A 15,173-nucleotide genomic window follows, 5' to 3' on the forward strand; every position below is an offset into this window, starting at 1 on the left:
GAATTACAGCCACTAGAGCCAGTCCCACAATGAACAAAAAAAAAAAAAGTCAGGAAAGTGGGATTCTCTTCTTCCAGTGTGGCCCTTTAGTGAAAAGGAGTTTGACACCCCCGGTCTATAGGTTTGGCTTAGCACTCAAGTCAGCTTGGTTTCCTTCCAAAATGTGAAAAATAAAAAGAGAGCCAATGAATGGACAGGACGAAAACTGGACTAGCCAGAGCCACGCTGTAACCACCACCGCCCCAAATCCATTGTTCCTACACCACCCCCTCCCCCACCTCAGACACCCGAGAGGAAACGGTGGATACGATAGAGAGTAAAGACCACTGAAAATAATAAAATCAAACAAAGACAAAAAAAGAGAGAGGGTAGGTGGGGTTGGTTACATAGTCAGATTTTATTGGACAGAACGGTCACCAGGGCTACAAACATGAAGAAGCAGACAGTGACGAGACAAACACCAGGGGGAGACCTCACCTCACTGCAAACACACTGGCCCAGTGCCGCATGTCCCCAAAGCATCTTTTGAAACCAAAAAAAAAAAAAAAAAGTGACAAAGAAGATCTTGGTGCTTCAGAAACAGGACATTTGGGTCACAAACTAGCTTAACGGGATGATGTCTGAGTGTTCCGCTATGCTTTAACTTTACTCACTGAATGCTGGTAAAACTAATGGTGGAAAAATAGCAAGGGAAAGAAACTCTCCAGATAGCACAAAAACAGCTTGGTCACGATCAATTCCTTCTCTTGACCAGCTACCCATAAGAGACTTTGAATCGAGACTTTCGATCCAAATGATCGTCCCCAAAAAAAAAGGATCAAATATCAAATCTGTCCACAATACACAATCAAACAATGCATCTCGATTTAAAGGGCAGACTCTACGGAGACAGCAGTTCGTACTCAGGAACTACATCGGGATTCATTTAAACTACAACAGCTACAAATCATCTTACCAGGGATTACCGCTAGGACTTGTGGGACTTCTAACTGGAGAGTAGATGGTGGAATAATAACACTGAATAAACACAAGAGAGCACCCCCAAAAAGACACCAAAGGCGCCTCCAGACCTCTCCCCCTGGTCCACATCTGCATCACTCGTCTTTTTCCTTTTCGGACACCAGTTGGTTTACAGGTTTACTCATCACTACGAGATACATATGATACAATGGTTCACATTTTGCATATATCTGTGCATTATATCATATTCACTTCTTTTTTTTTTTTTTTTTAACGACGTAAATTCAATCTCCAACACCTACTTAGGAAGGGGCGAAGGTTGTGGTGGGTGTGGGGGTGTATGAGAGAAGCTATAAGGACTGAGGGATGGAGAGAGACAAAGTAGGATGGGGGGGGGGGGCAGAAGAAAAAACAGGAAATGTGGGAGGAAAGTGGTCAGTTCGCCGCCTGAAGGGGAGTTCGACTTCAGCAGCGCGTTTCGTAGATGCCCGAGCGGCCGATGTACCGCACCCATTTGATGACGTCGTGGTCACTGTAGTTCAGCTTGGACTCAAACACCTTCAAGTAGCGCACCTTCAGACCAGAGGGAGCAAAGGGAACCTGCGGAGACCAGAAGAGGAGGGTTGGGACGTGTTGGGGCATGCTGGGAGCTGTAGGCCACACAAGTCGCTGGTTCTTACCGTGGGTGTGAAAATCAAGCCAGCTCTGAGCAGGAAGTGTGTGTTTGTGTGTTAACAGTAAGCAGGTTGTGATTTGCATGACTGATACTGGGATCCCATTTAATCCATAGTCCATTTGTTTGGTGGCCGACTATGCTAAATGCAAAGCTGAGCAGAACTTTTGTACATAGAAATGTCTCCGATTTAAGCAGGCAGTAAAGCCCTATTGGGAAACATTGTATCAACTAACTTCAGTTTCAAATTCAACAAACTAGGTGCGACTGAGAGGAAGGCAGAGACTATATAAACTATTAATGCGTTCTGACCTCAAAGTTCATAGAGATGGGAGGCCTGGCCCATTTCTTCTTATCGTTGGTTGGCAGCAGCTCGATCTCAGCACTGATCTGAGACTCCTTCATCCCAGCCATGCGTTTGATCCTACACAGCAACAAGGATCCCCATTTTAAAACCTTTACAATAAATACGTTTACAAAAACAGAATGGACCTTTTTCACAGCACACATTTGGACTTGTCATAGTAGGAAAAGCACAGCTGAAATTGATAGCCTGGTGTCCCAGGAAGCCATTCCAGTGAGTCAGCATGCACAACACCAGGGCCTCTCCTAAGTGGAGTGCAGCCATCATGAATGGTTTTGAATACACCTGTGCTTCTCCTACTAGGCCACGTCAACATGTCGGCCGTGCAAAAGGCCTAGAGAATCATGGGTGAGAGGTTGGAACAGCTGTTAATCGTTAACCTGACACAGAGCATAAAGCAGCGAGTTTGGCTGCATGTCATGAACGTACGGGCAAGAGCTACTACTCACTTCCAGACGATGGCGTTCTCACTGGCCTTGTACTTGGCTTTTCCCTTCATACAAATCACCTGCACGCCGCTGGTGTTGAGGGGCGTCGGGATACGCACCTAAGGAGTTGATTATGAAGAGGAGCAAAACTTTTAAATCTTAAAAAAAGCAGTCAAACTTCACACACGTCCTTTCAGAACGGTTCCAGAGGGTCTCGGATTACATTTTGGTTGTGTTTAAGCCGTGAGGAAAATTGACCAGTTTGTAAATTAGGAGCCGTGTGTGTGCTGCGAATGGCGGTTTGCATCTTATCAGCGTTGTGAATTTGAGAAGAGCTCACCTCGATCTTCTGGGCCAGCAGCGAGGGTTTGAAGTTGGACTTGATGACCACCTTAACCTCCAGTTTGGTGCGGCCAACCTCCCTGACCAGAGGGATAACTCGGAACGGCAGGATGATGTCTTTAGTGGTGCGATACCTGCAAGAAGGCCAAGGAGAACAGTGGTTTCATGTCACAAAACAATGTTTTTATAAACCATACACAACCATTTCATGGTTTCAGTGTTCATCCATGCCTTTCTTACAACAATTTATTTAACGATAGAATGGCCCATGTGGACACAAACTAGCGTACGTCCTATGCCTTTAATGTGGTTTGCATACGTTTCAATCATGCCCTGTGTGCCTGTGTACACATTTGGCTCTTGTCTGGACAGCCTAATAATCAACTAAAGTAGGGCTGGGTCGGGTGCCCAGATAGCTCAGTTGGTAGAGCGGGCGCCCATGTATAGAGGTTTGCTCCTCGATGCAGCGGGCCAGGGTTCGACTCCGACCTGTGGCCCTTTGCTGCATGTCATTCCCCCCTCTCTCTCCCCTTTCATTTCTTCAGCTGTCCTGTCAAAAGGCCTAAAAATGCCCCAAAATAAATAAATAAAGTAGGGCTGGGTACCAAAAATGTTTGATACTGGTACCAATACCGTGACTTTGATACCGGTTCGTGAACGATACCAATTTCATAAAATCCATTTAAAAAAAACACAAAAATAAAATACATAAGGGCAAAAATCTTTTCATTTATTTTTCAGCTCCTACTACGTGTGCCCCATTGTTACGTGTGCGTAACGTAGAGGTTTTTCCTGCGTGTCCTTACGATGTGTAATGTTAGACAGCCAATCAGCAGCGTTCTAAAGATCTTGGTAGAAGCATGCTGCATGCTTATTGGCTCACTGACGCTGGTGAGATTCACTCCTTAGGTATTGAAGAGGCATTTTACGATACTGAGGGGAGGCAATTGGGTCGGTGCCTAAAAAGTATTGAGCAGATATCTAGCCCTAAACAAAAGATTTCAAAAACCCATCCACTGACCTCATGAGCTCATACTCTCCATCGGGGGGGATGAAGCTGATGCTACGCTCCGAGTCAAACTTACTGAGGCGCACACACTGGTGGAAAGTGCAGTCGTCGATGGCTATGGACTGCTTCCCACTGCTGGGAGAGGAACACACACACACACGCACATCAGAAAACACACACAGAAGAGACAAAACAACATTAGTTCACCTGTTTATCAGTATTAACTATATCTAATAAATACGATGCCAATTCTCCAATATAACTAACGCTCTCCCTCAATTGCTGTCCATACAACCATTACATGGTAGCTGCTCGACTCGACTCCACCGCGGTGTCTCGTCCTCCTTTTTCCATTGCAGATTTAGTACCGCCTCATGCGTGAGGCGAACGTACCTGGTCGTCATAGCGACGCCACAGGAAACTGCCGTGACCTAACGCGACACACACACACAGAACGTCGGAGGTGTGTTGTTTTTGACTCTCGCCATGTGTGTGTTGCCACAGCCAGAAGATAAATGTTTCAAAAGAAGCTGGAGGCCCCGTCTGTCGCTAGCAATGATGACGCAGTGATTGGTGACGATTCTCTCCGACCAATCAGTGGTCAGCAGGTTTTCACGGCCCTTTTTGGTATCACCTCAGCTCGCTTGGAACCTCGACGGAGGGGATACAAAAAAAAAATATATATAAATAAAAAATAAAAAGTAGCTGTTGGCAGGTACCAGGGAAAACCAAAAAAAGGCGAGTAGAGTCGAGGTGAGTCGAGCAGGTACAACGTCGTGGGAAAACGGCAATAGTGACAACTGCTAGACTAGTATCAAGACATAAAAACCCGGTGGAGGTTAATGACACTATTGTGCAATAAAACAAACAGTCCCTGTGAGATGTTAGGTGGTGTAATAAAAACTAACAAACCATTCCACAAAATAAAGAAAACAACCACCGAGATGTACACAAGGCGTGCTTGATTTCTATTGAGAGCATGAGATGATTCTAAACGTGCTAAAGGGCTTAGACAAGACAGGTGTGTGTGTGTGTGTGTGTGTGTGTGTTTATGTGTTGAAGTGACAGAAGGTGAGGACACTTGTCAGTACAGTACCTTCCTCCCCCTAAATCACTGAGGTACAGCACATAGAAAAGAAAGAGAGGGAAAGAAAGGAGAGATGCATCCAAAAGGAAAGAAAAAAAAATAAATTGTAAAGCCCATCTTGTTACAAACAGCAAGACAACACTCATAACAAAGACACGGGGCTAACAGACATGGTGGCCTCTTAAAGTTTGACTCAACAATGAATTTCCTTGTTTTCAAGATGGAAATAAAAAAAAAAAAAATGCAGCACCATTCTCAATTGCAAAATCTCTAAATATTTATCAGCCTAGCTTATCAGAATACGCTTGATTTACAGATATTCAAATTTGGTCTGCTTGTTGCGTCACTCACCTCTTCCCTGCGTCATCAGATGCTGCTCCCTTGCCCTGCTTGTCGATGACAATCTTGTCGTTCATGCCAAATTTGCATTCGGGCATTCCGCTCAGGTAGCTCTTCATAACTACTCGGCCTGACACGTGGGCGCTCAGGACCTGGCCTGGACAGGACAGGACAGGACAGGAGATAATGGGTCTTTGGGAGTCTAAAACTGGCCAGACCACAGTTCATATTTTCCTCCACTTGTTGTTTTGGGGACTCTAACTCTGCTGAAAACTTTACGCGGTTTAAAAAGTTAAAATCAAAGACCCAAATGTCAACAAAAACGCTAAGAATGCCACCAAAAATCATTGGAATTGGTTTTCACTTTTAAGTCTAAGTGTTTTAGGGGCAGTGTTTTTAAGCCCAAAAGTTAAAAAAAGGGTCTGTATTTTGAATACTTCTTAACTGAGAAGCACTTCATTTTCTCCATTTGTAGCTGAAACTGTGAACTCCCTCCAACCCCATCTGCTGAGGAAGATAGTGAGATATGATCGAAAGCATCACAACAGCTACTAAATGGACCTTGTAGTTAGATTGTCTTTCAACTACGATGATTTACAGACTCTCTCCAGGTCTGCTTCTGACAAATATGTTGAGAAAACAATATATAAAAAAGGAGTGTGTGTGTGTGTGTGTGTGTGTGTGTGTGTGTGTGTGTGTGTGTGTGTGTGTATATACACACACACACACACAAAAATATATATACACACACACAAAAAATGTCAATATTATCGCCATTTAAGAATTTGGGGTTTCATGTCCGTGGCTAGTTGTTGATGTCAATAAATCATTCATGTGACCGGTCCCACCCCGTTTGGCGAGGCCACGTAAACAGACCTTGCGGGGACATGAGCAGGTTGACACTCTCCAGTACGTCGAGGAAAAGCTCATTGCGGCGATACTTGATGCCTTCACGACGCCAGCCGATCTGCCCCGTCACCTGGCTGGTGATCTGAGACTGCTCCTCTTTTGTCTGGGAGACACACAGAGAGGAACTGTATCACTACTAACAAAAAGGAGGCGGCTGACAATGGAGAAATGGCATAAATGAAAGCAGGCGATGAAAAGGGATCATTATGAGCCATGTCACAACAAAGGTGACATGGCTCATACATGGATAAAATGACTCTTTTCCTGAGCTAGAATCTCAGTAGGTTTTTTATTACCTGGTGCTGAATTATGAAGAGTCCAAGATGGCAGTTGTGGGGAACAAGGGGAGACAAAAACAGAGAAGGGTTAGGGGTTAACTTCTTTACCAGTTCAGTTGAGATGAGTGGCAGTTAAATTTACAGCTTTCCTCCAGTTGTTTCCTGTAATGTTTTGTGTCCACAGTGTTTTGTATTATTTCCATCAAGACACTGGTATCACTCTGACTGTCAGTGTGGTTATCATTACATCACACGGTCAGATATCGCTTGATAGCATTGACACTACTCCAATAAAAAAAAAGAAATGTCTTTATCCGCCTAATCCAGATCAAGCAAACTGGCTCATCACATAAATTCACTGATGATTTTTTCCAGGCGTTTCTAATGTCTATTCTGCCCTCGCCAATACAAATGAGGAACATAAATCTCAGCGTGATGCAATGCAATGGTGCAACAGCACCACAAACTACAGTCTGTAAAATCACCGCAACGTTGGATATAAACTTCTCTAAAACGGTTTCAACATAAACTGAACATTACAACCTTGTGGTGTTAAAGGAACACGCCGACTTATTGGGAATTTAGCTTATTCACCGTAACCCCCAGAGTAAGACAAGTCCATACATACCCTTCTCATCTCCGTGCGTGCTGTAACGCTGTCTGACGGCTCCAGCGGCATCAGGCCAGCAGAACATGCAGGTGAATGGTTCCAGTAATCCTACTGCTCTGATTAAGTGACAAAATAACGCCAACATGTTCCTATTTCCATGTTGTGATTTATATAGTCACAGCGTGTACAAAAAACAACGTAACATGAGACACAGCCATCTTCTAACCGTAAACAAACCGGGAACTATATTCACAGGCGGAAGAATATATATTAAACACGGTGGTTTGTGGACGGCCGTTCTGGAATATAGTTCGTTTTTTACCGTTATTTAACTTACCGCTAATAATCACAACATGGAATATAAAACCTCTAATGTTAATTGGAGCAGTAGGCTAGGTTGGAACCAGTTACCTGCAGGATCTGTGCCGGGCTAAGCTAATGCTGGAGCCGTCACGAACTAAGTCGCCGATGAGAAGGATGGTATGACTTATCTTACTGGGGTTACGTGAATAAGCTAAATTCGTAATAAGCACTAAGTTAACTAATTAAAAAAGTGGCAACTGAGTGTATATCCTTGTTCTCGCGACACAATTAAATTACATTTGGGACTAAAGGCTTCTTGCTGACCTGTCCCTTGATGCCCTGCTGGGTGATGAAGGTCTTCAGAGCTCCGGTCTCGGAGTTCTGGGGGTATCCAAAGTCCAGAATCTCTGTATGAGCACAAACAGATAACCGTCGATGCGAGATAAGATGGGTAGGAGAAAAAACTAGGACACGTAGCGATGAAAACAACCAGGGTTGATTGAGTGAGACATATTTATAGAATGTTTACTGGGAGGACAAACACACACACAAAGAACATCACTATTAATATCTACTCGAGATGGTCCGATACCATTTTTTTTGCTTCCCGATACAGATTCCGATACCTGAACTTGGATATCGGCCGATATGAATACCGAGTACTGATCAGATACCAGTGTGTCATATATTTTATTAGGTTTTAACATCTGTATACTACTATGCCTGTATGGATGTGATATGATTTCTTAAAGGTTCAACTTTTTGTGAAAAATTAACAAACAATTAATGCCACAGAACTTGTTTTAATTATCCATTTTGACAGTCAACATAAACAGACAGAACATAAACTACTTTAAAGTAGATTTTCTTTTGGGCTAAATTACATGGTATCAGATCAGTGCATACCGATACCAGCATTTTAAGGCAGTATCGGAGGCCTTTCAGATACCGTTTTTCGGAATCGGGAACATCTTTAAGATCTACTACATACGACAAGTCCATTCCTCAGATTTATCTCAGATTTTGGATGCCACTGATTTCACACACAAACGTCCCAATTAGCGCCTCCTACCGTCCAGCAGCTCGTAGATGAGCACAAAGTTGTTCTTGATGTTCTCCTCGCTGATCTTGCCAAAGTAGGCCGTCATGACGTCGCACATCTTGTAAAGGAACTCGAACACCATGGCGGCGTTGACATTCTGCTTGGTGACGGCCGCCAACCAGATGTTGGAGCGCTTGACATGGAAGAAGCTGGTTCGGGCAATGTTGGTCACCGGGGATCGAACCTGCTGCCGGGCGTGAATCACGTTCACGCGGAACGCATCCACCGCATTGCGCCTGAGGTGGGGAGGGAGGATGAGAGAAATGGAGGAGGAGACAAAAAAAAAAAAAAAGAAAAGTGAGAGACATTTCAGTTTGGGATTGGAGAGAATTGTTTTAGACTTTTACAAAAACAGCGAGACCGTTGTTAACACTATCCCACCCTGTGACATCATGTGAAAAGAATTGCCGAGTTTGATATCCTGTTCTGCAACGGACTCAGAATAAGCAACCCCCTCCAGACCTCAACGTCATATCCACTCATTTCATATGGATAAGCAATAATCAAAACATTTTCCAACCAACTGGAAAAGGACCCGTTAAGTTGGTGCATTTAGACAGAGAAAAGGAGCGTTGTTTTGTGTAAATGGTGATAATTACTATGGGGGGGGGGAGAGGGTAGGCTCTGAGAGTTTAGGCTGACACCCAGGCAACAGCATCATAATTATCTGGACTCCATGGGAACACAAAGAGGTTTTAACCATGTATGGTCCAAATCGGATCTTAACTTGGACCTTCTCTGTATTAAAAAAAAAAAAAATAAATAAAAAAAAAAAGTTACATTTGAATTCAGTTCTACTAATAAAAACGATGAAATGTCTGTGACGTTATGTCGTTTGTCTTAAATGTGTATACCTTAGTGCCATGATGCTTTGGGAAAACGCAGCTCTGATTTATATGGATTTAGAAATAAGAGGGGCTTAGTGCAGAGGAGGCAGCACGTCCTGACAGGAATACAAAATCCTACTGAGAACTTCTGGAGGTCTAAACTCCCACAAACTGTCGACCTTACTGATATTAAAGACTACTATTATCTAATCTAAAAACGTAATAACATTATTGTTAGAAGAACCAAGCCTGCAGGTTAACAATTTAACCACTCTTAGTGATTGCTCCCATTTTTGAATGCTACAATGAAGAACAAATGGACTAGAGACATACAGGTGGATAGCCTTCTTGGTTGATGTTACATACGTTTAAAAGATACAGCTTACACTATGTCCGCAAAGCATCAAAACGTCAACATCTGCGTTCGCAAGTTCAGGAATTCAATGTGGAGACTACGGAGTGAGGACAAAGGCACAATATGTCGGTCTACGAGACTGCCATGATATCGGCCTTGTCCATGAGACTGCTTCCATATAACAACTAACAAGTATGAACACCTTATCAGCGCAGGAAGGATGAGAGGAGTAAATGAACTATCATTTCCCATGCTCAGACTACATGCTTAGGAAGTGGTAGAGCTGTTTATGAGCAGCAGTACAGTACAGTACAGTACAGTACTGAAGGGCTCTGGTAGTGGCTACATTTGGTGGCTTTGATTGGACTGGCTGTTGTATCTTAGTATCTGGTGCTTTATTTATCACTGTAATTTCATGACAGGTGACTCATGCTTAGAGGAAGTTCCAGGAAGTTGACTGTGGAATCAATGGGCATGCAGTCAGGGGATTTCAGGGTTGGGGATGGGGTCATTGATCGGTGGGGTGGTGGTGGGGCGGTCATGCTTGATAGGTTGGAGCATCTCTTACCTATTCCTACAGGGGCCAAGATGAACAGATGGAGGAAAATGGTGATACAGAGCATAGAGAGGAAAAATAGGATGTAAAAGAAGAGGAGAGAGACAAAAATGCACAAGAGACATTTTCGTGCATCATGTACACAGACAGAGTGAGTAACATGGTGTTAATTACGACGGCATCATTGTAACGGAATGTCGGGAACTAGTCAGCAGCACTATATTGCTCTTTAATCTGTGTGTGTTATGACAGCATGGCAAGTGCATATTTATTGTATCACTCCATAACAGCTTCATTATTTCAAGAGGATCTATTCCTATTCCAGCTACAGTATAACTAAAAGCTCTGTTGCAATATAAAAACAATTGGGATCACAGATGTCAACACAACATTATAGCTCACCCACTGCAGCAACATAATAAGCCTGGTTTACTCTGCGCTGTTGCAGCAACGGGGAGGTTCACCAACAGCAACTGATGCCGGGTGGCCACAGCGGGAATTTTCTGGTTTTATACTGAACATACTATGAAATCAATATATGCCGTCTTTTTTTTCTCTTTTTACACCTTTTAGCAAAATGACCTGTGGTTTATGACGAAGTTTCCTTTTAGTACGTATTCATTGCTATTCTGCAGTACGCAATGTGCTGTGTTTGCGGAGGCAGAGGCGAGCAGCTGTACAGTATTTGTGCTACTGGCAGTAGCCTACTTCTAGACAAAGTAAAAAGCAAAAATGAAGCAACCACAATAACATTACTGAGTGCTGCCTGGAAGGAAACCGGACAAAAGACGAAAGGGATCCTCGCACACATAGGTCATTCTGTCCCAAACCTTGCATTAGTCTCATTTAAACAAGACTATTTAATGCCGTCTCAGTCTGCTGATGCAACGCTTTACACCGAACAGCTCCGAAATTCTGCATACACCGTTCTGTTTCTGCATTTATCCGCTGTCTCCTCTGTGCCTCGGACCCTACACCTACAGCAAAAACTGAAAAAATACATATAAAAATAAATAAAAAGAGATAAAATGTTTTAAAATGCCTTAAGGGTCTACACCAAAAAATAACTCACTGACGCAGCACTGCTGCTGTGTACCCAAATAATTGACACTAGGAAATCAATGTCTACCCTTGTACCCTCACTGTACCTTGCTAACCCTCACTGTGTAAATCCACAAGGCACTGAACTGGTGTCTGTTCTGCAGAGACGCCTGCCCTCAACTCAACCACTGAATGATTCCAAAATTCATTTATTCCCGTGTCCTTTAAAGCTTTTAAATAGCAGCAGATAAAAGCCAGAACAGGCCCAGGTTTATGATGGTGATTTGCGTTTATTTATTGTTGCGCTTGATGTCAATAGTTTCTTTGTAGAGTTGTTATTACCACAGTGATATTATTATTTTTTAGAAATGATAAAATATATGCACTGTTCGACACCATGTGGTGTATTACAAACCATTAGGGTCATATTATTGTTTGTTGTAGTGCATTTGTATTAGAGGTGTTGAAATTAATCAAATAATCGATGCAGTGAATTGTGGACATGGACGATGCTGCATCGATAATCGGCCAGGCCATAATCAATTATTTCCGTTTACAATTTAATGTAGGCCTAACAACCTTTCTGTTTACATATTCTGTTATGTTTTGCACATTCAGGAAGTGCCATGTGCTCAGTGCTGTAGTTTTATGTATCACGATGCATCGTGATATCAAATCGAAGACATGATAATCGTAATCAAATGGGGAGATCAGTGAAGATTCACACCTCTAATTTGTATCACGTTGTATATGGTCGCATCAAGGGTTAAGTGCCGAGACAAACTCCCCATTTTGTGGGACAATAAAGTTAATCATCAATCTTGATGTTGCTGGGTTTACACAAAACAGAAAGTGATAATTGGGTGTAAGCATTGGGACGTGGTATGTCCATTACAGGTGAATTGCATCAACATGTCACAAACAAACCAGCAAATAGGAAAGAAAGACAGACTGTATGCAAGTCAGATCTTAGCGTACTATTACTTAGCGTTTTATTCTCCTGTCCACACAGCTGAGTCCGCTGATATGTGGATCTATGTGGATGTAGCCTTTCCGCTGACACATGTGAAATACCAAACCTTGACCCACACTGTTTACAGTGTTGATAGTCTACACTGGATATAACGTGGCCGTGGTTTTAGTCGCCCATCTTAGGCTGCGGGAACAATTTCCTTTTCACAAACACTAGATCTTCAGCGTCTTTGTAAAGGCTCATGTCTCAGCTCGGTTCAGTTGTTAGTTTTAAGTTTCTTTTTACTTCCACATTTAAAGTGAGCCACTAACTATATATTTTTTGAGACATTTTAACATGGTATTTTTTTTTTTTTTTAAACCAGGCAATTATGTATTCCCCATCCCTCCATGCCAAACCAAAGAAAATTATTTTCTTTACTGAGAGAAAAAAAAGGTGTTTGCTATCAGCTGTCATTATCTAATTGTCTTACATCAACACTGAGGTCATTTGGAAGAGCTTTTCAGCTGCACTTAATCTGCGGTTTAATAAGCACGAGTGAACCAAATGTTTACCTCATAAAAATATTGGACATTATTTTTTCCCCTGATTGTGCATAGTAGTGTTTTTTTTTTCATATAGTCCCTTGTGTTTTTAATCATTCATTTATAAGGATTTTATTATTTATTCTAATTTTACTAAATTGTGTTGTTTGTTGTTGTTTAAAAGGGTTAACATTATCCTAAATGTAATCCTGGCTTAGCTACTCTTTAAACACATTTTAGAGGAGATATAAAAAAAAAAAAAAACAGACAAATGTAACTATTTAGCTAGGCAGAGGGACATAATCCTCTCTCATCCATTCGGAATCAATCCCAACCTGTCCACCCCTGCTGGATCATGCCTGTCTCACTTAAATTAAGTCCCCCAAAATGTAGTAATGTTACAGCAGCTTTGCTCCACTGATACATACCCAATGTCATCTCGATAGACCCTGGAGATGAGGACCTCCCCCTTGTGGTTGTAGATGAACAATCCTCCGATCATTGTGGCTGCTTCTCAGTCCCAACTGGCCATGGCGAAACCAAACCCCGCCTGAGAAGAGCCAGAGACTGCAGAAAGGAAACAGGGAAAGGAAAAAAATGGGTGATAGAGAAGTGAGAGCAGTGAAAAGTGAGGGAGTGACCAACAGTACAGGGAAGCACTTGTCCCTCACATCCGCTTTCTCCGTGTGTATGTGTCTCTCTCTCTCTCACACACACACACACACACACACACACACACACACACACACACACACACACACACACACACACACACACACACCTCTATTGCCAATTGAATATACCCTGCAGCTGCCCCACTGTGTTGGCTCATTTGTTACGTGCATGTGCATATACACACACATCAAAAATCACTCCAATGAAGGCTGAAGAGACTCCACTACCACCACCCACACACCACAGTCAAATCCTTGTTTCCTTCCAAAGTAAGATTAACAGCAGATTAGCTGCCACCAGTTTGAAGCAGGATGTCACCAAGTAGCCAGCTACAAATCTGTTGCTCTTACTGGGTTGCATTTGACTACCAAGAGCAGTCTGGATGATGGTTAGACTGAACATAAAATCCAAAATTTAGATGAAACAGCATAATCCATCTAGAGGAAGTGCAGTTGTGAGCGTTGCTTGCTTGTGGTTTAGACCAACTCATCATAGCAGTTTGTGCTTATTTAAGAATGAAGCTTCTGGAAACCAGGGGATGAAGGGCATGCTTGTAATTCCTCGAAGACAGGGGCCAGACAACTTGAACACACGGTAACTACAGGACGTAACACAATCATATGCCCAAGATCAGTAAAATAATTTCCCCATATGGACATTGCCGGGTCGTGACCGAATACACCGTGCACAAGACCTGAGCGGGCTTGATCGCCGTTTTATTGGCCGAAGTCAAGATGTCTGCTCACTCGGGCCATTTCCTATCGTTCATACATTTTTCATATTTTCTCATTTGTTCCTTGACGAGCGAGGGACATGTCGGCTCGACACACTTAATTCGAAGCGTTCTTAAGTGGCTACAAGATTGATGAAGCCTTGACCTTCAGCTAAGCTCGAAGTGATGGATGATAATAGACAAGTGAAATTGTTACACTATTTATCACTCACGATAGCAGCTAGTAGTGAAAAGAAAATCAGACAGCTTGACGACCATTTAACATGCAACACTATTCATTATCGCCAACTTATAACTTAACAATTTGAAATTATAGTACCGACTGCCCCCCAGAACATAAAATATTTAATAAATGCCATGCTGTATGCTTTGGCGAAAACAGTCTATATTCCGTTATACTATTTGCCGCTGCTAGCTTGAAGTTAGCTAACGGAGCGGCAGCTAACACTGCTAATGCTAGCATCGCCCCCGAGTGTGTAACGTTAACAGTTTTACCGGCTTTGTTAAACGCTTACCGGGCTACAGTTGATCATTTTGACGAGAAACGTGTCACCGTCTTGACTTAAGATGAACCTACCCTAGTTCTCTCACGGACGCCACCAATCGTTCGCTCCCCGTTTGGCCTCGGATATAGCTTATGTCAGGATCCAGTAGGTTCCCAGTTCACACACTCGCTAATTCCGCTCCTTCCTCCTGGTCCTCCGATAGCTGTCAGCTGACCCGCCGTCCTTACGCACAGCCGTTCCGTTGTGACAGGAAAAGGCGCGGCTGGACTGGAGCGAAACCGCACCCAGGCCTTGTTGTGATAAGCTACAAAGGCTACCGTCCTTGGTTAGTGGTATTTCATGAATACCATAGTTTATGATAACTATACAGCAAAAAATTTACTTGGGACCATGTTGGCATGTATCCAACTTGCTTAATTAAATGTTGTTAAATAACACAGTGGTATTCCTTCCTAGCTCCAGAGGCGGATAGTTGCTCTCCCATTTTAAGTGAATAGGATTAAAAAAAAAAAAAAATACTGAATTCCCTGTGTATGTTTGTCCTTCAAAATAATGGCTGTGTGGGTGGTGTTGTTTTAA

At 42.9% G+C, this 15,173-nt stretch overlaps 1 protein-coding gene across 3 annotated transcripts; it reads right to left on the reverse strand.

Moving 5' to 3' along the window:
- Positions 1–376: 376 nt before the first annotated feature.
- LOC120568085 (AP-2 complex subunit mu-A) lies at positions 377–15,063 on the reverse strand. 3 transcript variants are annotated; one of them, XM_039815288.1, is made up of 13 exons: positions 14,666–15,063; positions 13,109–13,247; positions 8,375–8,640; positions 7,627–7,709; positions 6,408–6,413; positions 6,079–6,214; positions 5,215–5,359; positions 4,873–4,890; positions 3,789–3,911; positions 2,766–2,901; positions 2,447–2,544; positions 1,946–2,057; positions 377–1,560 (listed from the first exon to the last, which is right to left on the reverse strand). In XM_039815288.1, the coding sequence occupies exons 2-13, from the start codon at positions 13,180–13,182 to the stop codon at positions 1,426–1,428; spliced, it is 1,332 nt and encodes a 443-aa protein (XP_039671222.1). In that variant the 5' UTR covers positions 13,183–13,247; positions 14,666–15,063; the 3' UTR covers positions 377–1,425. The 3 variants fall into 3 exon arrangements, with proteins under 3 accessions (XP_039671222.1, XP_039671220.1, XP_039671221.1); XM_039815286.1 differs by lacking the exons at positions 13,109–13,247; positions 14,666–15,063 and adding an exon at positions 10,155–10,282; XM_039815287.1 differs by lacking the exons at positions 4,873–4,890; positions 13,109–13,247; positions 14,666–15,063 and adding an exon at positions 10,155–10,282.
- Between the last annotated feature and the right edge of the window lie 110 nt (positions 15,064–15,173).

This window comes from Perca fluviatilis, chromosome 11 (assembly GCF_010015445.1).
Source record: "Perca fluviatilis chromosome 11, GENO_Pfluv_1.0, whole genome shotgun sequence".
In the NCBI taxonomy this organism is placed as follows: domain Eukaryota; kingdom Metazoa; phylum Chordata; class Actinopteri; order Perciformes; family Percidae; genus Perca; species Perca fluviatilis.

What these genes read in the sequence shown, in the direction of transcription:
- LOC120568085 (XM_039815286.1), bottom strand. Translation starts at nt 10,267, where the DNA reads ATGTCTCTTGTGCATTTTTGTCTCTCTCCTCTTCTTTTACATCCTATT. An exon ending in CATCTACGAGCTGCTGGACG is followed by an intron (nt 7,710 to 8,374) that starts GTAGGAGGCGCT and finishes GTGCTCATACAG; the next exon opens with AGATTCTGGACTTTGGATAC. An exon ending in CCATCTCTATGAACTTTGAG is followed by an intron (nt 1,561 to 1,945) that starts GTCAGAACGCAT and finishes TGGTCTCCGCAG; the next exon opens with GTTCCCTTTGCTCCCTCTGG.